Source organism: Antechinus flavipes, chromosome 6, assembly GCF_016432865.1.
Source record: "Antechinus flavipes isolate AdamAnt ecotype Samford, QLD, Australia chromosome 6, AdamAnt_v2, whole genome shotgun sequence".
In the NCBI taxonomy this organism is placed as follows: Eukaryota; Metazoa; Chordata; class Mammalia; order Dasyuromorphia; family Dasyuridae; genus Antechinus; species Antechinus flavipes.
The window spans coordinates 165,196,086-165,220,246 of NC_067403.1; the positions used below are offsets into that span (position 1 = coordinate 165,196,086).

General features: G+C 35.7%; 1 protein-coding gene across 5 annotated transcripts in view; it reads right to left on the reverse strand.

The window, feature by feature from the left end:
* Nucleotides 1-3,762: 3,762 nt before the first annotated feature.
* The window catches only part of TMEM150C (transmembrane protein 150C), a 57,686-nt gene continuing 37,287 nt past the window's right edge, over nucleotides 3,763-24,161 (reverse strand). For all 5 annotated transcript variants that reach the window (XM_051964046.1, XM_051964050.1, XM_051964049.1 and 2 more), the window contains 6 exons: nucleotides 22,820-22,873; nucleotides 22,658-22,690; nucleotides 22,483-22,550; nucleotides 15,675-15,802; nucleotides 8,294-8,471; nucleotides 3,763-5,752 (listed from right to left, as the gene is read on the reverse strand). In XM_051964046.1, coding sequence (XP_051820006.1) covers nucleotides 5,544-5,752; nucleotides 8,294-8,471; nucleotides 15,675-15,802; nucleotides 22,483-22,550; nucleotides 22,658-22,690; nucleotides 22,820-22,873 — 670 coding nt within the window. In that variant the 3' untranslated portion in view covers nucleotides 3,763-5,543. The remainder of the gene's footprint in view (nucleotides 5,753-8,293; nucleotides 8,472-15,674; nucleotides 15,803-22,482; nucleotides 22,551-22,657; nucleotides 22,691-22,819; nucleotides 22,874-24,161) is intronic.

Consider the following 24,161-nt stretch of genomic DNA (forward strand, 5'->3'; position numbering starts at 1 on the left):
CCCTTTGTACTTTACCTCAGTGCTTTTATTTCATTAAAAATAGTCTCTTGCTTAATTTATTTTGGCCACTCTTAGAGTGACCTTGTGATCAAATTATATATTTTTTCTCCTGAGGCTTTGCTTTTATTTCTTGTGGAAAAACTTCTTAAAATGCTTTACCTTTTTTTTTTTTTTGAGGCAATCAGGATTAAATGATTTGCTTATCATCCAACAAGTATATATACCGAATATATGTCAACTTTTAGTTGACTCAAGTCACCTGTGATATTCATTACCTATTTATTCACATCTCCAATCTTAGTTTCTGAATTGAGACCATGGCAAAGCCAGACTCATGATTTCCTACAACCTTGGATGAGATATTCAGGTTTTCCACCTGCCCTACGGTTTCTATGTTCAAAATTCTGGCTGGTTTTAGGACCCCCTGAGTGTAGAGCCCCTCTGGGCTAGAATGTTGTGGTCATTTGATCCTCTTTCCCTTAAGCATCCTTGATCCTTGGTCATATTTCTCCCTTCCCTTCTTAGGTCATTAGGGGTAAATATCCTCTGATCTTCTGACCCCACTGAAGCTTCTCCCATCAGAACACTGCAAGTTCAGTTCTTGCCTGTTTTCCAGAGCTCATATGATTTTGGCTGGCTCTTTGTGCAATTCTGAGCTTGATTAAAGGGCTTTTTTTTTGGGGGGGGGGGAACTCGCTCTACCCCATTTTAACTATAAGCCCCCTTTCACCCTACAAATGAGGGAACTGAGACCCAGAGACATGAAGTAATGTGTCTGAGATTTATTATCATACTTATAGTGGAGCTAGGACAAGAACTCCTATCTGATTCCCCAGACTAGTGTTCATTCAGCCTCTCCATCCTGTCTCCCTCTTGCTCATTTTGATCTATGAACAAGCAGGTGCTGTGACTTTTCTTTAGAATTCCCACTCACCTAACAGTACCATTAAATTCTATGATATAGCTGCAGTCATCAGAACTGTTTGGTACTAGCTAAGAAATAGAATGGTGCATCAGTGGAATAGGTTAAGTACTCAAGACATAGTCAGTGACTATAGTAATCTATCGTTTGATAAACCCAAACTTCTGGGATAAAAATTCATTATTTGATAAAAATTTCTGAGAAAACTGGAAAATAGTATAGCAGAAACTAGGTGTTGACCAACATCTAAAACCCTATATCAAGATAAGATTGAAATGAATTATATTATAAGCAAATTGGGAGAGCAAGGCATAGTTTACCTCTCAGATCTTTGGAGAAGGGAGGAATTCATGACCAAAGAAGAAATAGAAAACATGAAATGTAAAATGGATAATTTTGCATTAAATTATAAAGGTTTTGCATAAATAAAACCAATGCAACCAAATTAGAAGGAAAACAGGAAGCTGGGAAACTATTTTTACAACCAGTGTTTCTGATAAAGGCATCATTTCTAAAATATATAGAGAACAGAGTCAAATTTATAAGAATTTAAGTCATTCTCTAATTGATAAATGGTCAAAGGAGATGAACAGACAATTTTCAGATAAAGAAATTAAAGCCGTCTATAGTCATATGAAAAAATGCTCTAAATCATTATTGATTAGAGAAATGCAAATTAAAACAACTATGAGGGTACCACCTCATACCTCTCAGATTGGCTAAGATGGATAGAAATGATAAATGGGGAGATGTGGGAAAATTGGGGCACTAATGCATTGTTGATGGAATTGTGAAATGATCCAACCATTCTGGAGAGCAATTTGGAACTATGCTCAAAGGACTATAAAACTTCATACCTTTTGATCCAACAGTGTCTCCACTGAGTCTGTATCACAAAGGTCACTGAAGAAGGAAAAGGACCCATATGTGCAATAATATTTATAACAGCCCTTTTTGTAGCGGTGAGGAACTGGAAAATGGATGGATGCTCATCAACTGGGGAATGGCTGAATAAGTTATGATAAAATAAAAGTAATGGAATATTATTGTTCTAAAAGGTCAGAAAAGAACTGATGCTGAGTAAAGTGAGCAGAACCAGGAAAACCTTGTACACAGCAACAGCAAGATTGTGTGATGATCAATTATGATACACTTAACTCTTTTCAACAATTCAGGCATCTAAAGCAATTCCAGTATAAACTTGGGTTGGAAAATGCCATCTGCATCCAGAAAGAAAACTATGAAGACTGAATGTGGATTGAAGCATCTTCTGATTATTTTTTTTTTCTTTCTTCTGGTTTTTCCCTTTTGATCTAATTTTTCTCTCCCAATATGACTTATATAGAAATATGTGAAAAAATGAATGTACATGTATAACTTAAAAAAAAATACTTCTCACCCCAGAGAATAATGTGGGAAGCAATCTAGTTGTATCTAGAGTAGGTTTTTTTTTTTTTTTTTTTACCAAGTTTAATAGAAAATTCACCTTATTAAAAAGAGAAATAAAAGAAACAAGGGATCCCCAGATACAACACAAAGATGACATGTTTCAGAACTGGAAGGTGAAGTAGACTATTGTTTTTCCATTCCAAAGTCAATCAATAATGCGCCTATCCCACATCGTCATTGTAAGGATCAGATGAGATAATAAGCACTTAACACAGTACCTGGCACATAGTAAGTGCTATTTAAATGTTGATATTATTATTACATAATTATTAAATTATATGTTGAATTTAAGTCTTTTTAAAAATGATATACTTATTAAAATCAAATATATAAATAATTAAGTAAGTGTTAAAATGATTAAGTAAAGTGAATTTTACTGTGAGTTCCAGTTTCTAGGTATAATAAATAAATGGTTGTTTTGAATCATTATAAAAGAAAACTTCTTTCCATTCAAGGTGAAAAAGAATATCCATCAAACATGTTGCTGGATTAATAGGTAAGAGTGCAGGGTTTGGAATCAGGAGGAACTGTATTCAAATTTTTTGATCTTTGATCTTTGATACAACTGGTTATGTGATCCTGCACAAGTCTATTCTTAATACCTCAGGCAACTCCGTAGGACTTGTCTACTAAATCAGAGAGTGAAGGGAATTTCTAACCAGGAGTCCCATTGCTGTAGTGATAATAATAATAATTAGAAGAAGAACAACATATAATTCTTTAAGGTTTTCAAAGTGCTTTTTGCATACAACTCCTTTTGTCCTCTCTACTACCCTGAGGTAGATGCTATTATTATTATTACTTTACACATGAGGAAACTGAGGCAGACAAGATTGGGACACACAGGTCGTCTCTGAGGCTAAATTTGAGCTTGGGTCTTTTTGAATCCTAAATTCTATCTTCTGTCTGTTTCTCTCCATTTCCCCTTAGCTGCCCCAGATCCCACTATATTTTCAGTTTCTTCTTTTTTTTTTTTTTCTATTTGATCTTTTATTAAGTTTGAAATAAAAACAAACAAAAACCCTATAGAACTAAAAATTTAATCAAATGTACTCACTGTACATTTTTTGATCTATAAATCAAAACATTTACCAATCTAGAGAAAGCCAATTTTAAGCCACATTTTCAGTTTCTTAATAGCAATCACTTTTCTAAGCAAGGCAAGGGGCCAAGTCCATTTATCTTTAAAGGTCTTGCGTTCTGTGACTTCACTCAGAACAGCTGGACTCTATCCTTTAGACCAAGGTTGTACAACTCCCTTAGTCTGGGACATTGGTTTTGTGTCAGTGTAGTTTGTTTTTTTTTGTTACAGAGTATCCACCCAAGTCTCACTCCCTTTCCAAAGGAAGTTTGATTAGGGAGAAGCACTAGGAAGGGAAAAACAAAGCATATTTTGTCATAAAAGCATTTTATTTAGTGGTCCTGACCCTGTGTGTGATACTGATAATTGCTTAGCTTTGCCAGAGGGCACCATTAGACAGACTCTCACAAGCATAGTACAATATCCCACCACCCAAAGTCAGCAGCTTGATCTTTAGTTGTGGAAAGTTAAAGAAGTCATCACACACCTTCTATGTTTTTCTTTGATAAAATTTTACAATATAAAAATGATAAAAACAAAAGCAGTTTTTTTCTTTTTAAAAAGAATAAATGTTACCTTGGAATATTTACAAATAGATGCCCTTTTAATAAAAAGATTATTCTTTGCTTGAAATTTTTCCTGCATGATGCTTGCTGACTTTTAGCCAAAAAAATTTACTTTTTCTAGTTTTTTTTTTTTAAACCCTTTCACAACTACATTTATTCTTGCACCTCATGTGGGTGACAGTCCCACCATATTTAAAATAAAATAAAAATCTCGTTCCTTAGTTTTAGTTTTTGTTCTTTAATGATTTTTTGCTGATGTTTCCTTCATTGGATCCAAAGCAGTAGTTTTTAAAACTGTAAATCTGTGAAATCTCAGCTCCTCTGAGCCAGTCAGGAGGATCTCCAGAACAAAGCGCAGGCAGGATGATATGATTGAATTGTGGCAGCCTCCACCCCCCAGACACACTAGAAGCCATGCATCCATGGAATACTGGGGCACCAAGAAGAATAAGAAACAAAGTCTGAGCATTTCATGGGCCTCTTTTGCTTTCAAACTTGCACTAAGGTAACCTAATGCTTGCCTTTTCATGATGGCTCATCTGAGACAACCTTCAGCTCTTTTTGGTCCTTCTCTATAGCTTATCCTTTCCTATAAGTTATCTTAGCTTCCTCTAATGGAAACCCCCATCCCACCCCAATCCCAGTAAATTAAATCTTCAGGGGATAACATTCTGACTTATTGTGAATGGCTACAATACAAGGCAGACATCGATCCTTTTCTGACCATGAGATGCAAAATGATACTGAAGAGACAATTTTGGGGAGTGAGAGAAACAAAAAATACTATCCAGGATAGACTATAGGAAGTACATTTAAAAACAAAATCACATCTTCATCTTGTTTCACATGAATGGTAGTTCTGTAATCCATCCTAGTAGAGTCTCTCTCTAAAATTATGGAACGTAATTTTTCATTGGACACACATGGCACCACTTTTAAGTCACAATGAAACAAACAAGTGTCTGTTGGGATGGCAGGCTCCCCCAAGCCCCCAATATCTCAGTACTTTTCTTTGGATAACTTCCATTCAGACAAGGGTCATCCATTATGAAGCTCATCTGGGTCAGAACTCTGAAGATTTTGAATGGCTTGTTCCAATCTTCCTTAGACCTGAAGAAAAGCTTGAGGAATTGGTGCCTTCTCCATTCCCCTTTTGAGTGATCCTACCTAATAGTAAAGGATATGAATGGAGAAACCATAATAGGTAAGGAGGGCAGGGGAGTGGGGAGGATTGGGAAAAAGAGACAAGCAAGGGGTGGGGGAGATACATGGTCTTGCAAAAGCTTCTTGGTCTGTGGTTTGTATTGAAGATACAAGAATTTCCATGTAGGGGCTCATACTCTTTTTTTTTTCCCCTTTAAAGAAACAATCCACCCTGAAGAGAGGCTCTTTAGTGATAGTGGCTATGAACATACGTGTGTGTGTGTGTTGGTGAGTGTCATATGTCATATGTGACATTTTTTGCCTGTGTCAGCCCCTACTCCTTTCCCCATGGTCACCATCATCAAGGTCAAAGTAAGTCAAATTACACTTGGTCGGTTTGATACTCAGATGCTTCTGATAGGCTTTCAGAGAAACTCAGGAAATTCTCTTGGTACTCGGAGCAAACAATCTCATAACGGTAGTGTCGGAACTCCACGGCAAAGGTGCCAAAGTAACACAGGAAGCACATCACAAGGCCCCACTGAATCCGGGCTGCATACATGTGGATTTCTTGGGCCATGAGAATGAAATCTGGGGGAAGGGAAAAGTCAAGAAAAAACACACTGGGAATTGTCAGTGGACACCTTAAAGACAGGTGGGTGTTGCACCCTCCCTTTCCCACTATCATAATTTGATAAACTATTCAAAGATCAATAAGGGCTAAGCCTTTTACAAACAGGGAAAAGTAAGGGTAAAGGACTAAGTGTCTATTAAACACTTACTGTGTGCTAGGTACCATACTAAGCACTTTATAAATATCATCTCATTTGATCCTCGTAATAACTGGAAGGGAGGTGCTCATTTTTATTTCCATTTTGTAGCTGAGGAAGCTGAGACAGGGGGCAGTTGGGTGGTACAGTAGATAGAGGAAACTCAGTCTGCGAGTTTTTATCTGACTTGGGTCACTTATTATCTGTGTGACCCTGGGCAAGTTAGTTAACCCTGTTTGCCTCAGTTTCTGCATCTGTAAAATGAGATGGAGAAGAAAATGATATAAAACCCTCCAATATCTTTGTCAGGAAAACCCCAAATGGGATTGCAGAATCAAACATGACTGAAAAACAATTGAACAAAAAGTTGAAGCAGACAACAAGAAAATAATTTAAGGGTGTGGGGATGGGAGTGGAGAGAAGACATTTCTAAAATTTGGGTGTAAACGAGTCACAAGCCAAATCTAGAAGTTCTATCAAGTTTTACACTCAAAGTGGGAAATGGCCCCTTCTCCCTCTTTTATTGAGAAGCAGAGAATATACTTTTATTCTTCAAGGGCCACTTTTATCCTTCTTTGCTATGAACTATGAGAGGAAAAAGAGTTGGGACCTACTAATGTTCCCAAATCCCATGGATATTTTTTTGTATGTTCACAGCAGAATTCTACAGAAAAAACAAAGAAGGGTAATTTTTATTTAAAAAAATCAAATAAGCCCTCGAAACTGTTCTTTTTTCTAAGATTACACTTAATTATCAACATTTAATAACTCAGAAATCACTGGCTATGTACTTCCTCCTCTCAGTTTTAACATGGGAGACAGGGGGAACAATTCCCTGTGGCATTCCAAAATGGAAAAAGAACAGGCAGAACCACATGGGTCAAATCAGAGTTGGTATGTCTGCGTCTATCCATTTAGTATAATGAGAAGATTCTTGCCGTTATGGGGAACTTCTAATAAACAGCTTCTTAAGACTCAGATGGAATTTAGGATAATGATTCTTATTGATCTTCTTCTGATGGAGTGTCCGCAGATATAAGTATAGCTAAGACCTTTATGCTAACTTGGCACTAAATAACTTAGATCAGGAAAATCTGCAGAATAATTAGAAATGGACTTTTCTCCAAGGGTATGCTGGTAAATGTCTGACAATTAGCCCTTGGAATACATATTTAAGCTTAATTTTTATTATGAACATTTCCTCCATCACTTTCTTAAGTCTAGACAATCATCAAAACAAAAAATAATTTATAATATTTATTGATTTGAGGTAGAAATATTCACACTGAAAATTTAACAATTGGTTCTCCAAGCCAGAACATCCCATCTCCTCTCCCACTCCTATTTAGCTTTTGACAATCATCAAAACAAAAAAAGCATTTGTAGTGTTTCCTGATTTCTGAGGTAGAAATGTTCACATGGAAAATTCAACAATCAGCTCTCCCAAGCCAGAACATCCTGCGCCCTCTCCCTTTTTTAGCTCTTACAACAACGTAGCAAACTCTTAAGCACAGAGCTTTAATCTGTTAACCACCAACTTTTTTTTATAATCAACCTGCAAAGGAGGGGCAAATATGGCCGCTTTGAATTTCAGTTTTTTTAACTTTCTCTGACCCATTTGACTAGTAAATGTTACTGATGATTAATTAGTGAGATGATCAAAGGGCAGGTGGTCAGAGAAAAGAGATTTAAAGGGCTTGGAAAGTTCACAAACTAGAAGAAAGAATCTCTGAATAAGAAAGAGTTGATTTTGTTGCTAAACAAATTGCTACAACACATACTGTATGGTATTAATTGTTCATTCTGTCCAGGATAACTAAATGTACTATGTCTTGAGTTTACTTCTTGGACTAACTAGTTACTTTTTTCCGGAAAGATATAAATTTGCTTGCTTTTTGAACTTTTCAGATAATTTATTAAATAAAACAATTGAATCATCCTACTAAATCAATGGAGTGTTTTTCTTTGTTTTGTTTTGGGGTTTTGTTTATATTTTTTTAAGGGGAAAAGCAATTACAATACTTTTGTAGTTCAAAATGTTTTTGTTTTTTCATTTTTTAAATTTTTCCTAAAAGGGGGAAATCTACCATCTTTGTTTTGAGAGAAGGCATTACCCAGTTCAAAAAGTTCTGGAAAGTAATATATGACATTCTAACTCATCATCCCCTTTGGAGCCTGACAAAGCTGAGGATAAAAAATCAGGATTCCTGCAGAATCAAAGCAAACCTCCCCTTCTTTGTTGATAATTTGGTTGAATTTAGGGTTAGTGTCACTATCTAGACAGTTAAACTATGTTTGCTTTGTATTCAAACCTCCCTAAAAGAAAAAAAAAAACCTTTTAAAAAAAATATTCAAAGGATACAGAGGACCACACAGAGAGTAATAGATGCTGCTAGTATCACCCTTGGAATCCCAATCTTCCGACCCTCATTCTTGATGTTGACTTTGAGCGTCAGAGCAGCCTGGATCCAACACGCCAATGTACCAAATCCAAAAGTTAGGGAAGTGCCCACATTATGGATTTCTTCATCGTTGGTGAGCTTGGAGAAGAATAAACAATATAGCATATGGAGGCTCGTTTGTAAAAAAAAAAAGAAAAAAAAAAGAAATACAGATCTCTAATGATTATAAAGTCTTCTGGTACCACTCATTCTATTCCTACCCTGAGATGGGGGAAATTGTCAGGAAGATGTGAGAGAAGAGAGAGAGAAAACAGATTATGAGAAAACATTAAAAAAAATTAATGCCCCTTGACTACGCCATCAAATTGCTTTCCAACTTGTGGGTTGGGTCCCCAGCTGGTGGCTGCTCCTTTGGCTTCTAGGATTAACACCGGGGTTACCCCTTGCTAACAAGAGAGATTACAGATGTGTTTCCCAGAAACAGTGAGCCAGTAGATATAAGTACTTCACAGCTAAGATATTTAATAAGATGACAAACAGTAAAACATAGTAACTACAAACTATTCTTTGTGCATTCTTCCACAAACATGCTTTATTGTTCATACTTTTTTCTCAAAAAGAACCAATAATATCAAGAGGTTTATATCTTGGGTTGCAAATAACCCAAGTGAGGTAGGGCTGTGCAAAGTCACCAGCCCCACTTTCTCCTCCAAAGTCACTGGAGTCTAGTGGCAAGACATAGGTCAGGTTGACCAGCTGGCCCCATATGCAGTGGGAGATTTTGGCTTTTAAGAAAGTCATAGTAGGTTTTTCCCCAGCTTTCAGTCTGACTGAGGCAACACACCTATTTAGTACTTAAATTTAAATTTATAGTTATAAATACTTGATTTTGGCCTTTCAAATTGATGTGATGATGGGAAAGTGAGAGTAGAATTGGTCATTGACCAATTCCCTTCTATAAGAAAGAAGATAAGGTTCTGGTCTTTGAGATAAATTTTAAATTTAAAAAAACCTGTATATGTTGGAGAAATATACAAAAGTTCCTTCCATGATTTAAAAGAAGACACCTTCCACTATTTTCTTGAATGAGAAATGAAATTTTATAGTTACCTGTATATTCACAAAGGAAAGCAAATACTGAAGGATCAATATTTTATTAGCATAGAATATTAATGAAAGCTCAGGGTTTTTCTTAATTTCTATGTAGTATGAAAAAAATTAGCCATGTGAATAGATTTCTAAAAAATATTGTATTAAGTGTAATTTTCATAGAAGTAGCCTTGTAGCAATTGGAGACCTACATAAATGAGAAGAGAGAATCTTAAGATACAGAGTTTTCTTGAGGGGCTCTTTGCTAGGTTTGGTCTAGGAAGTAGAAAATTAAAATTCATATTACTTGGTAGAGTAATGCATGGTGTAATCATTTCAATTATTTCCGAGAAACTAAATCAATTGATTGGACTGCCATAGTGCATTAATTTGGCTAAGGAAATAAAATCACAAATCACTGGAATGATCATGAAAGCTCCACATTTTGTGTTTATTTTATTTATCTCAGAATAACTTTCAAAGGAGATGAATGGTTATATCATTTTCAAATATAGAAAACTTCTATATTTAGAGTTATATAGACTAAATATTCTATATTTAATTGGGCCAATCTGGCTGCTTTCCCCACCTTTGTTCTTTTTCAAAGAACATTAGCCAACACTAAAAAACATTTTTTGAATTGAATTTAATGTTGAAGAATGTATATCTGCATTGGGTAGGAAGATGACCTTGGAGGTGTCTGTAAAAGCACATAACATTAAGGTCTCCAATGTGTTGTAAAATATTAAGAAAAATTTATTATCAATGTCCTGATCTGATATGCCTAGTGTCACTTGAGTAACAAACCTGTATGATAGTCCTTTCTTGAATAGAAGATAATCTGTTTTTAAATTCTTATAATTTATTAATTTTTGTTAAATTTTGAGTTCCAAATTATCTCTCTTCCTCCTTTCCCAACCCCATATTAGAGAAGGCCAACATTATTATAGATATATATGTGTAACCATACAATACATATTTGCATAAACAATTTCTCTGAAGGCAGATAGCATTTTCCTTCATAAATCTTTCTTGGTTAATTTGAACTTTCATAAGACTTAGAACAGTTTGGTTATTCACAGTTAATCTTCAAATTTAAAATTGCTATTATAATGTTCTCATGGTTCTTCTCATTTCACTGCAAGACTTTCTGTGTTTTTCTAAAATTAACCTGCTCATCATTTCTTACAGCACAATAATATTTCCTCATAATCATTTACCACAATTTATTCAACTATTTCCCAAATGATGGTATTCCCCTCAGTTTCTAATTCTTTGCCAGCACAAAGTTGTTATAAATATTTTAGAACATATAGGTTCTTTTTCCCTTTTCCCTGAGAAGATTTAATCAGTTTAAGGGAAAGATCTTAATTTCCTGAAACTATGAAAGAGTCTTTAGTGACTCAACAACTAGCGGGAATGCCTTTTTAAAAAAAATCAAATGACTTAAATCTTCCTGTATATCTTTGAGCAAAAAAGGGGATAAACTCTAGAGGGAGTGGTCAAAAAGGAAGTTAATTAGTTTCAGGGAAGTATTTCTTCAATATTACTATTGTTCATTTTAAACAAATTTAAAAAAAGAACAACTAAATCTAACCTACATACTTTTGTTTTACTTCTGTGGAATTTTATCTTTTATTTCATTACAGTAAGATATAAATAGACATGTTTCATAGGTCAGAGAGAATTCCAATGAAGAGCAAGAACTTTTGAATAGTTGAACCTCTCTCCTAGTGAGAATGTTTGTTGTATATTACAAAGCTATTTTGGACAGATTTTGCCTAAAATGTAGAGAATAGAATTTTTTCCCCACAATTAAATGGCTTTAGTTGGTGACAACCTCTTTGTTCTTGGGAATTCCATGAACCTTGTGGCTCTCTGTCCAAGGCATCAGAACTGGCAGATAAAAGTAGCAGATTTAGTCCCTGCACTCTTGGTTCAATCTCTTCTGTCTTCTAGGACAGATTGAGTTTCATCCTCTCTGTACCTCTATCTGTCCCTCTTTCTGTTCCGTTTCTCTCTCATCTTCAATCTCTATCAAGTTTATGTACTTTTCCTTGTTTTCTACAAACATGTCTGTGTTTCCTGCACTGTTAAAAATAACAAAAAACCCTCTTACTGGATCCTACCATTCCTGCTGCTGAGTGAGCACATTATATTTCTAGTGAGTGATCACATTATATCTGGTCACTGGACCTCGCTGGTTCTGGAGGGGAAAGTGAGGCAAGTGATCTTGTATGGCCCTCCTTCACTTAAACTCAATTCCTCTGCATGTCGTGGGTATCATCTCCTTTATGTCATAGTCCTCTTCAAGAGTAAAAGACAAACAACAGCAATCATCTTAAAATTCTCTTACTTGCCAAACTCCATGCAAAAGCCATCAACATTCAGAATCTCCCTTTTCTCTCCTTTCTTTTCTAAGAAAGAAATCCTTTCATTCTGTTTTTTGCTCAGTCCCATAGGACATATCCCCAAGGAAAGGAGATGTCTCATGAAAGCCAAATTCAGAGAAATGCTATCATTCTTTGGAAATGATAGAGAATCATGTATATATAATACCATTAGATGGTGAGGTAAAGGGTGCATTTTGCTAGAGACAAGAACTGAGTTCAAACCCTGCTTCACACATTTACTATCTGTATCAACTTGGGCAAATCACTCATCTTCTTCTTCCTCAGCTTTAAAAAGTAGTGATAATTACAGCATCTATCTCCCAAGATGTCATTTCTTCCACCCCTGCTTTCCCTTCATTGGTTATTTTCTATTGATCTTGTCTAAATCTCATTTGTACATAGCAGGTTGTCTCCCTCATTAGACTTTAATCCTGTGCAAGTCACTTACCCCTGCTTGCCTCAGTTTCCTCAACTGTAATATGAACTGGAGAAGGAAATGGTGAACAACTCTATCTTTGCCAAAAAAAAAATCCTCAAATGGGGTTATGAAGAGTCAGCCTTGTTCAAAAAAATTAAGAGTTAATTTTAAAAACATTCAAGCCACAAATAGCCTGTCCAGAAAGGTTTCTCAGAAGTACAGTTCAAGGCCATCCTGAAAAATATCCAGGCAATTTAGACACAGAAGGCGTAGGCTGATTCCACAGACAATGCTATGGTCTTTTATTTTTCACCTCTTCAGGCTGTGGTTCTTGGAGATATTTTAAATTTTCTAGGAAAACACAGACAATGAATAGTACTATTTCCTGCTGAGTGAAGAAGCTTCCATTTGAGAAGTCCTATCTATTTTTGAGAAGCTGGGTTTTTCAGTTGTTGTGATTAAAAAGCAAATGCCTTAAAAAAAAATCAATGTGGAACAGGAAATAAGAATGGCCATGTCCATTCTGATCCCAAGGTTTGAGAAGTTGTGCCATGTCCAATTACTGAGACCCAAGGGTATAATAAACTGAGAAAGACCTTCCCCAACATCAAACAGTTATAACTTTCTTTGACTACTTCCTCAGCTTCTATTGTCAGTATAGAAGACCTTGATCTTATATAAACAAGACCTGTTACCATCTAAGGTGGAAGGAAGGAACTTCCTTCCCTTGCTCCTAGGTTTCAGGGCATTGGGGCAGGTGGTGGTGCTACAGTCCAAAACTGGTTGGTAGGGTCTCAGCCAGGAAAAACACATTGAGAAACAGAATAAAGAGAACAGTATGCATCATGAATATTTTTAAAGATATGTGTTCTACAAAATCTAGATCAAATTTGAAGTATTTTTATTATTAAATCCCAACTGATACTCAGTTCTAACTAATATCCTGAAAACATTCTAGTTACCAAGACTTTCTTTGATTTCTAGGGGAATATTTAGAAAATTATCTACAGCCTTCTTTACAAATTAGCGAGGAAGATAGGGTAGAGAATATTATAGAGCCAATCACAACACATGTATCACATAATCAGCACTAAAAATGGTAATGTTCATTCATTTAGTCAAAAACACCTGCAACTGAATTCGGAATCCCTTCTGACCAATGAAGATGGAATTTATTCTTGGAGGTTCTCAGTTTGGTAATACAACAACTCACATTGTGCCTCCCATCTCTAATGCATTATTGATAGATTTGTGAACTGACCCAGCCATTCTGGAGAACAACTTGGAACTTTGCCCAAAGGGCTATGAAATTGTGCATACTCTTTGATCCAGCAGTGTTTCTACTGGGTTTATATCCAAAAAGATCTTAAAGGAGGGAAAGGGATCCACACGTCCAAAAATGCAGCAAGCCCTTTTTGTAGTGGCGAAGAATTGGAAAACAAGTAGATGCCAATCATTTGGGGGGTAGCTGAATAAGTTATGGTATATGAACATAATGGAATATTGAAATGATGAACAGACTGATTTCAGAAAAGCCTGAAAGAATTTACATGAACTGATGCTGAGTGAAACAAGCAGAACTGGGAAAACATTATACACAGCAATAGCAGGATTGTGTGATGATCAACTATAATAGATTTAGCTCTTCTCAGCAATTCAGTCATTTAAGGCCATTCCAATAAATTTTGGATGGAAAATGCCATCCACATTGTTCTTTATAGAGAACTAAGGCGACTGAATAGATTGAAGCAAACTTTTCACCTTTTTTCCCTTCTGTTTTTTTTCTTTCTTTCTTGTGGCTTTTCTCTTTTGTTCTGATTTTTCTCTTCCAGAATGTCTCATATAGAAATATGTATAAGATGATAAAGGTACATGTATAACCTAAAAAATTTAATAAAAGAAAACAAAACTATGTGCCTTTCCTAGCTATACTTTCATGAGGGAAATCTGGGTCCTGACTTATAGGGACCAAAAGGGATCCTGGGAAGATGCACGTGAGATTGAATAATCTTCTGTAACTTATTGGAGTTTGGTGCCCTAGGAGAGCTCTGCTGATTCATAAAAAGTGTTTTTAAAATAACACCAGAAATTTGATATGGAATATGGAATTAGAGAACTCACTGATCTGTATTCAATTTGTTCAATTGTCAAGCCAGAGATGAGTATATATAGTTGTAGGACATGATAACATTTGCTATCTTAGACAAAGAATAGAAAGGATAGTCCTCAGATGAAATTTATAGCTATAATGAAACAATCAGGATAGTGTTTCAAGAATATCCATTTTGTAATAGCTATGGCTATTGGTCAGCTGTCTAGAATGATAAAATCATACTTCTAAGGATCATTCGTTTGTCCTTTGAAGGGAATGTCCAATACCAGATAGTTTTACTGATCACCTACTACAGCTTAGCCTACTGGCTTCTTGAGGTGGTGGTTTTGAAGTCAGGAAAAACTGAGTTCAAACCTTGCCTTAGATAAGGCAAGGATGAGAATCACCTTACCTTTGTCTGTCTTGATTTTCTCATTTAAAAATTGGGAAGAGTTGTTTTTCAGTTGTGTCCTACTCTTTGTGATCCCACTTGTGATTTTTTTGGAAAAAGATATTTGACATTTCCTTCTCCAGTACATTTTACAGATTAGGAAACTGAGGCAAACAGAGTTAAGTGACTTGCCCAGGATCACCCGGCTAATAAATTGCTAAGGTCAGATTTGAACTCATGAAGATGAATCATCCTGACTCCAGGCACTGAGCTCGCTGCACTATGGAGCCATCTAGTGTTCTGTTTTTAAAACTACCTTCCAGTAAACAAATGGAGAGCCAATGTTGGGGAGTACAGAGATTTCAGTCTTAAATTAAGCCCCCAAACTCCTGGGGACAGTCTAAATCAGATTCAAATGTAACTGGGGAAATTAACAGAATAAATAAAAATACAATTCAACATGGATTTTGTTAATTTGAGGTTTCTAAGTCATTAGGCAGCTAGCAGTTTGATACCACTATATAGTAAAAGTGCACTGAATTTGGAATTTAAGGACCTGAATTCATAATCTAACTCTGAACTTTCCTGGTGGGAAGTTGCTTAGAAACTGACTTTATTTCTCTAGACTTAGTTTCTCTATCAAATGAAGGCGTTGGACTCTGAGAAGTCTATGATGCTATTCCTAACACCCAATTCAGAGCACATACATAACAAAGACAGAACAGAATGAAAGAGCACCCCTCTGGGCAAAAATAAACCCATCCAGACCTCTCCATCCATGGGAAGTGATGGATGAAGAGGTTCTATTAGCATCCTTAGACATAAGCCTAGAGATACAGGAAAAGCAGATGAATGGCTGCCATATTTAAGTCAGCAGGAAGCAAATGGTTACATTGGAACTAAAGATAAAATAGAAGCACAACTAGTTTGGGACACAGAAAAGCAGAAAGGAAAGTACCTGAAAATTACCCAGTAATGTCATTCCAAAGGAAGCCAGGCACAGGGCCACCAAGCCACTCACGTTCAGCCATGGGTTTAAAACTTTGGGTTTCAACTGTATGAAACGAAGAACTGCTACCACAAGGGCTACAAATTAAAAAAAAAAACACACAACACAAAATAAACATTTAAAAGTCACAATAGCAAACTCTTCTTCACATTTTATGCACAGAATGCCAATCATCATGGATAATCCTTGAGAAAATTTCCATTTGGTGCTAGATACATTAATCTGTCTTTGGGAATGTGATTGTACCTCAAGCAGGCAATTTGTGATTTGTGCAAGAGAGAGCAGCAAGATAGCATCCATGGAGTTCTTGAAAGCAAGGTCAGTGCAGCACAGAGAGGGTTAGGAGGCACTTGTCAGCAGAACTCAGCTTGAGACACTCAACAATAGGCTTTTACTTGGGGTTCAAAATCTGAGTTCAAATTCTAGCTTTACCCATTTTCTAGTTGCATGACCTCAGGCAAGCCATTTACATTTTTTGTCCAGTTTTTACTATATTACATTTAATATATTTAAAATGTCATGAAGGTTAAAGGGAAAGAAAATTGATTGGGATTGTAAAGAATCATAGGAAGACTTTTTATTTCCCTTTTCCATAAAAGCACTCCCAGACATTACATGAGCGCTTTTCTTTCCTTCACTTGATCTTATCAATTCTCATGATTCATCGATCAACTTTATGCAAATAATTCTCAGGATCAATTTATCCTGCCCTAATTTAGATGGTATATAGTTGATACGTGTTAGGCCCAGAAAGACTTACCTTCGTGAGTTCAAATCTGGCCTTAGTCACTTACTAGCTGTATCACTTGCCCCTACATACCTCAGTTTCCTCATCTGTAAAAATGAACTGAAGAAGGAAACAGCAAACCATTCCAATATCTTTCACCAAGAAAATGTCAAATGGGATCATAAAGAGTAGCACATGACTGAAATGGTTGAGCATTAATAAAAACAAAAACTCTCTAGTCTCATTGCCTTTGGGAAATCTCAAACTGGATGTCCCAGAGACTTGTGTCCAAAATGGAATTTATTTTCTTTCATTTTCAAACCTTTCCTTCTTTTTAAACTTTCCTATTACAGTCGAGGGCACCTCCATTCTCCCAGTCATCCAGGCTTAAAATTTAAGTATCATCATCACCCATATCCATTGGCCATATCCAATCTCTTATGTCAATTATGTCTTAATGATATCAGTTGTTCTGCCCTCAGACTGTGAGTTCCTTGAGAGCAGAAATTACCTTTTGCCTTTTATTATAGAGCTTAGTAGAGTATCTGGCATATAGTAATATATAGTATATGCTATAGAATAGTGTAGTATATATAGTATAGAAAGTAATATAAAGCTTAATAAATGCTTGTTAGACTTCAGTAGTCTTTATCAGTAAACTCAGTGGATTACTAACATTTGAGAACTGGAGTCACTCTCTATCTAGGTCCTTGGAGCAAAGAACCTACCTGAGAAAGTGGGGTTGTGATCCTGACTTTGATGACTAGAAGGTAATCCTTTACCATGAGCAGTATCTTCCCCCCCAGGCCCCTCATATAGCCCATCTCTGTTACATTGTAGGTATAGCTCTGTTCACTGTCAGCATCGCAGCTGGCAGTGAGGTGCTCTTTGGGGGAGGATTCCAGCTGGGCTGGGGTCATCGCTCTATTTTCCATCACAAGTTTTCTTGTTCAAGGGAGCCCTGTATTAACCCAGGCCAACTGCAAAGCACTGGAGGCTGTGAAGAAGCTCCTCAAAGATACTGAATTTCTGGCTTTAGGTAGCAATTCTTTTTTTTTTTTCCTCTGAGGCAATTGGAGTTCAGTGAGTTGCCCAGGGTCCCACAGCTAAGAAATATTAAGTGTCTGAGACCAGATTTGAACTCAGGTCCTCTTGACTTCAGGGCTGGTGTTCTAGCAGCCCCTAGGTAGCAATTCTTATACAAATATAATAAAAGCCGGAAACAAAGTATTACCTATCTATCCAGTGTCTAAATTGAATTTGGGCTTTAAGTGGATTCAGTATTGGTTGTTTGAAAAGACACAGTTGTCATTTCTTTTCAAAACCTGATATCTCTAGGTCTATACACATTACCCAGAAAAAGTCACTAGAAATTCCTGCCAAATTGGACCTAATTATATGTGCAGTGGTGAGCTCTAAGTGGTTGGAGAGGCAGAGGCCCTCAAATTTAGAGGATACTAATTAGTTTTCTGCATTGAAGCATCCACTGGAAAGCATGGCACCTACTTAGTAGGAATAATTTATTAAAATAAGAAATATATCTGAAAGAAAAAGAGCCAACAATTTTCATTTTAACATCTAAGTCTAACATTACATTTTAGAAGAGATGAAAAGACAGATCTTTTCCATTTTGCTTTTGGTTCTCAGAAAATCACATCCTTGCCCTCCCCCCTTTTGCTTTCCTAATTCATATCTTCTGCCTCAGAAGAAGGCTCATTATAAATTCTTCCATTAGCAGTTCTTTTCTAGTCCGTGGCCAAATTTCTTTTTCACTATTTATTCATCTGTAATTTCTATTTTTGATTGCAGTAGGACACAGCAATTAATCTATTTGGAGTAAAGGCTAAGTGGGAGTAAAGTGATATTATTTAGGTAAAAAATAATTCAATTTTAGTCTCAACTCCTCATAGGTACTCTAAGGCATATAATAACATCTCTTAGAAGACAAGATGTTGATTAATGTCTTACTGCTTCAATATTTAGGGGAGATAAGAGCCTGTTGGAGTTGTTAAATTTTGGAAGATGGGGGAAAAATGGGAAGGAGAGGGAAAAGGAAAGAAAGAACAGGGAAGAAGGATAGGAAAGAAGGAAAGAGGGAAGAAAAAAGAAGGGAAGGAAAGGAGGGAGAGAAAGAATAAGGGAGAAAGAAAGAAAGGAAGGAGAGGAAGGAGAAAGGAAAGACGGGGGAAACATTTATCAAGTACCTACTGTGTGCCAAAGTTTACAAAATAAAATTGAGATAAAATTAAATTCTACAAAAGTTTACAAAATAAAGAAAGAAAATTTACAAAGTAAACTTTACAAATTTATCCCCCAAAATTCTCTATTTTATCTTCACAGCAGTCTTGGAGCTAGGTGCTATTATCATCTCCATTTTACAGTGGAAGAAACTAGATAGAGGGATCAAGTGACTTGCCTAAAGTTACAGAGCTAATGTTTGAGGCTGGACTTGAATTTCAGTTTCTCAACTACAAGAAGCAAAATAACCAAGCATTCAATCTTTGCTTAGTCTATCTAGAAGATAGAAGCTTTTTGAATCTGAAAAAGCTCAGTACAGATTTATTTGTAAATGGCCTGCTACATCATAGAAGGCTGCCAAAGCATGCAGATGATTTGCAGGTGATTTGTCATTTGTTGTAATCAGTAATGTCAATTTTAGCCTGATATAGTGGAAAGAGCACTGAAGTCAGAGGGCTTAGCTCAAAAGCTGCCTGTATCACTCACTATTTGAGCAAGTCTGCTCAAATCAGGCCTAACTCGGTCTTTTCTGCTGGAAAATGAGGATTTGGATTAGATAATTTCAAGAGGTCCCTTCCAGCTCTGGATCCGAGATATAATTCCAAGGAAGGGATTGACCAGAGGGAAAAAAATACTTGCAGAACCAGCAGAAGAATCATATTTAGAGAAGAGCTGCATTTCACACCAAAAAAGCTGTATCACCCTTGAGTCCCATTCTCCCCAAACACTCATTGTAATGAATTCTGCATGTGCCATATGTCAGTTAGCGTAATGAAAGATGAAAAGAAAAAAAAGTACATCATATGCCACTTTAGTGCTAAAGTTAGGAAAAATCAATTCACACCATTTGTTTCCCAAGGGAGCTGAGAGTAGTTGAAATCCAAGAAGATGAAAGAGATGTTTGACACAGAAAAATTAGTAATACTTCAGTAGTTAACAAGAGCCCTTGTATATGAATCAGTTTATTGTACATAAACTATAATTTTTTTTTGTTTTAGAAACAATCAGAATTAAGTGATTTGTTCAGAGTGACAAAGCTAGTAAGTGTCTGAGGTCACATTTGAATTCAGATCCTCCTGACTTCAGGGTGAGTGCTCTATCTACTGTACCAGCTAGCTGTCCCACCTATAACTTTAAAAAATAATACAATTGAGAATATCGGGCCTATTTTAAGACTATGAGAGGAACAGTTTGTGGTTTTAATATGTGGATTAGTATCTTCGTATCTGAGTGGGGATAAGGCAACCCCTACAAAATGTTCAGTGCATCCAGTAGGATCACTTTATGATGTAGGGGGAATTCATTTATATTGTAATGAAAAAAGCATTGGACCTTGGAGTTGGAAGAAAGAAAGAGAAGAAGAGAAGGAAAGAATAGAGGGAGGAAGAAACAGGAAAGGAAGGAAGAAACAAAAGGATGGAGAATGCTAGGAAACAAGCATTTATTAAACACCTACTATGTGTGAGGCACAGTTTAAGTGCTTTACAACTATTACCTCATTTGATACTCACAACCACCTTGGGAGGTAGATGTTACTATGATCATTATAGATATTTATGATAATAGGTTGTCATCATAAGACTGTGGAAAGTATAATGAAAGCCTCGATTGACCATTTGACAAAAGTTTTAGATTAGGAGAGAAGAAGAGAAAGTTTATGTAATCAGATTTTGGGTTGGTTGGCCTACAAGGCTCAGTATTTGAATTCTAGCTAGGCACTTTGAAAGATGTAACTCGCCACCTAGAAAAGAAACAGGGAACCATGGCTGGGTCATAAGCAGATTTTAAAATATCAGCCAGGGAGCTAAGTTGTGATAGTCTATTATGTTGATCATAGCTTTGGATTAAGTTTGGATGATGCTGACTACAAAAGTTTCCCTCTTTGAACAAAGGAACTCTGGTTATATTTTGCTAGGGAGCAGTGGCCCTTTTGATACCTCAAGAGTCCCAGAAATGCTTTTTCCTTCCATTTCCTCCCTCCCTATATGTAACTGCTATCTGATTTCAGTTTCTTTGATATGCTTTAAATCATTCCTTTAAAGTGACTTCACTTTTTCTTCATATAAAATCTATGGCTGGCCACTGAATCTTGCTGGACAATCATTGGCTATTTTTCTATGCAGAATTTAACTGGTCAGGAAATTTTCCTTAGGCTTCCTAAGGAGCTTGATGAGTGGGTATAACTTTATTAGTCACTCTTAATTTCTCAATAAAAAGAGTTTAAACTTACTTTGGGGCTTTGGATTACTTCTAAGCTAAAAGTGCTTGCTGTTGTAATAAGAAATGGCTATCTCACTTTTATCCAGCTCAGACTCCAATGAGAGGGAAGGGAAAGGAGAAGAAAGCTGGGGGCGGGAGGAGGGAATTAGGTGAAAGAGGGTGGAGATTATATGGGAAAGTCCTCCCTGTGAGCTGAACTGGCCCATGAAAGAGGATGGGCATGGCTGGGCAGGGTTTCCCTCTGTCCCTTTCCATAAAGGAAGGAAGGAGTAGAAAAGAATCAATATTGGTTTGCCAATTTTGCCTACTATAGTGACATCTGCTGGTTTCATTTAGATGTGCTAGCTGTAAAAGAGATTCAAATAGGGTTGATCCATCTTTCTGTGGGGAATATTGGATCCTGGGAAAGAGAGAAGATAGAAGTCCCCCAGAATGGTGTTAGAAGAGAAACTATGAACAAGAAAAGTTATTTTGGCTACTTCACAGCTTTGCCTAGAACAATATTAGACATATAGTATTTGCACAAACAAATTTTTTTTCTGAATTCATTTGCCACATTCAGGAGAACCTTGGAATGTTTTTATCTTTACAGAAATAAGGGAGAAGGGTAAAAATGGCATTCCTTGTTTTTTAGGTTGGTATTAGAAGATTTATGAAAATAAAGCTATGAGTTAATAGAAACAGCAAAGAACCAAAGAATTAAAATGCAAGCTATGTATAATCCCAACTAAAATCCAAATATGTCTAAAGGATTTATCCAGATGAATAAATGTCTTTTTGGGGGGGGGGTGCAACTGGGGTTACATGGGGTTAAATCCAGGATCACACAGCTAGTAAGCGTTAAGTGTCTGAGGTCATATTTAAATTCAGGTCCTGGGTTCTATCCACTGTGCCATCTAGCTGCCTCAAATGTATTTACTCAGTAGCTAACTAAAAGCCCAAGAAAGAAAACACTCTCAATATAATAAAGTACTGCAAAGCAATTGGCAATGTTCAGTTATCAAAATTGTGGATTTTCCATTTTGTATCCTTTTCTCAATCAGAAAAAACTTCTTTTTGAATGTCATATAAATACATATAAAACAAGATAGAAAAATACATTATAAACTTGTAACAATGGCTGTAAACATATCATTTTATATATTTCTCATAGGCAATAGGTCAGTTATAGTATATTCATAGCATTAAATTACTAAGATGATAAAGAATAGAAAAAATCCATGTTAGTTGGATAAGAGCATAGAAGCTAATTCCCATCTACTTACTCTAAAAAAATGACAAAATACTGTTAGAAAAGTATTAAAACTACATAAAAATGACACTTTGCCATATAATTACATTCATATTAAATTGCATTTTTGTGCAGAATGAAGAACAAAAGGCTGTTTCAGCATATTGAAAAAGCAGCATGAAATACACTTGATTTGGGCTTAAAAGAACTTTTAATTAAAAAAATTAAATTATTTTTATATGTAATTAAGAAGAAAATAAACTATTAGATTAAAAAGAAGACTCTTTTGAAAGAATATATATTCTCATAAGTAAATAAGCCATTCTTCATGTTGTTCTTACCAAGAAATGCTGCCATGTTCATCACTTGACTGAACACACAACTTGCAGGAGGTTCATCACCTGCAATACTTTAAAAAAAAAAAAAAGTTTGATTTGAGATGACCTAAAATTCTTTCCTATGGGCATATCACCCAAATCCTTCAACAAAGGCCCCAAATGTGAAATGCTCAATTACCTTATATAGGGTGCATGTTTCTGACCAGGTTTCCTAGACAACATGAAACACAGAAGCCCAGATTAAAAGTCTGACTTTTTCATTGATAGATGAGCTTCACCTACTGGTGAACTTTTTGCTGAGCGTAATGAATAAAAGTAAAACAACAGAGATAAATTTTACCTTTCAGGTGCATTTAAAGAGAAAATTTTGTTATCTTCCACAGCTATGAAGTATCTAGAACAAGAGAAAGTTTAAGAAGAGAGAAATGAGAATAATTTCTCTTGGCTTGTAGTTTAATAGAAAAATTAAATTATTTAGCCCATTAACTCAATGACTATCACTAAATTTCATTTAGCCTCTGAGAGCTCAAAAGCCCCACTAATATTATCTTAGTCCTCAATTCGTAACCCTGAACTAGGTGGCATGAAATCTTGCCTAAAAGAGAAAAGTGAGATTTGAAGAAAAAAGAACACAAAGCCAGCAGCAAAATCAAGATTAGAAGGGAATTACTCCAAAGGTCTCTTTGGCTAACTGTCACACATTTTTTATTTAAATTGAACTTTTCTTGTCTTTAAGTTGTCTGAAATTAGGTGGCTATTTCCTAAATATTGAGAGCATGTCTAATATTTTTTATTGATATTGTTTCCATCACTTATGTTTCCTTTCCATTTCCCCCTTTCTGAAAAGTTATCTTTTATAACAAGACATATAAAAGAAGGAGAAAAAATTTAGCAAATACTAACCAACACATTGTAGTGTTCCACAATCATAGTCTCTACAAGAAGCGGGGCCAACTATGCATTTTCATATCTCCTCTTTAGGGTCAAGTTTGATCATTATCATTTCACATTCAGTTTTGACTTTTTTTGTTGTTATTCTTTCCATTAATTTTGTTATAATCATAATTTATATTGTTTTAGGGGGGCCAGCTGTGCATTTTAATATCTCCTCTTTAGGTCAAGTTTGATCATTATCATTTCACATTCAGTTTTGACTTTTTTCTTGTTCTTGTTCTTTCCATTAATTTTGTTATAATCATTATTTATATTATTTTCCTAGTTCTGCTTATTTCATTTTGCATCAGTTCATAAAGGTCTTCCCAGGCTTCTCTGTATTCTGTATTCATCATATCCACCAATTCTTAGAGCAGAGTAAAATTCTATTATATACACGTACTACAGCTTTTTTTGCTATTTCTCAATCAAGGAACTTGTCTCAAGTTCTTTGCTGCTACAAGAAAACATTGTTCTAAATATTTGGTGTTCTGTATATACCATTATACCATCCCCCATTTGGTATTTACAAAGTATATCATTGACCTTTTGGGATTATATGCCTGAAAGGAAAATCTCTGGCTCAGAAGATAGGGCATTGATTCACTTTCTTAGCCCAAGAATACTTTTTAGAATAATTTTTACAAATTTACAGCTCCAGCAACAATGTGTTAGTGCCCTTGTTTTTCTGTACTTCTTTCAACACTATTTCCATTTTTTGTCATCTTTGCTAATCAATAGTTATCAGA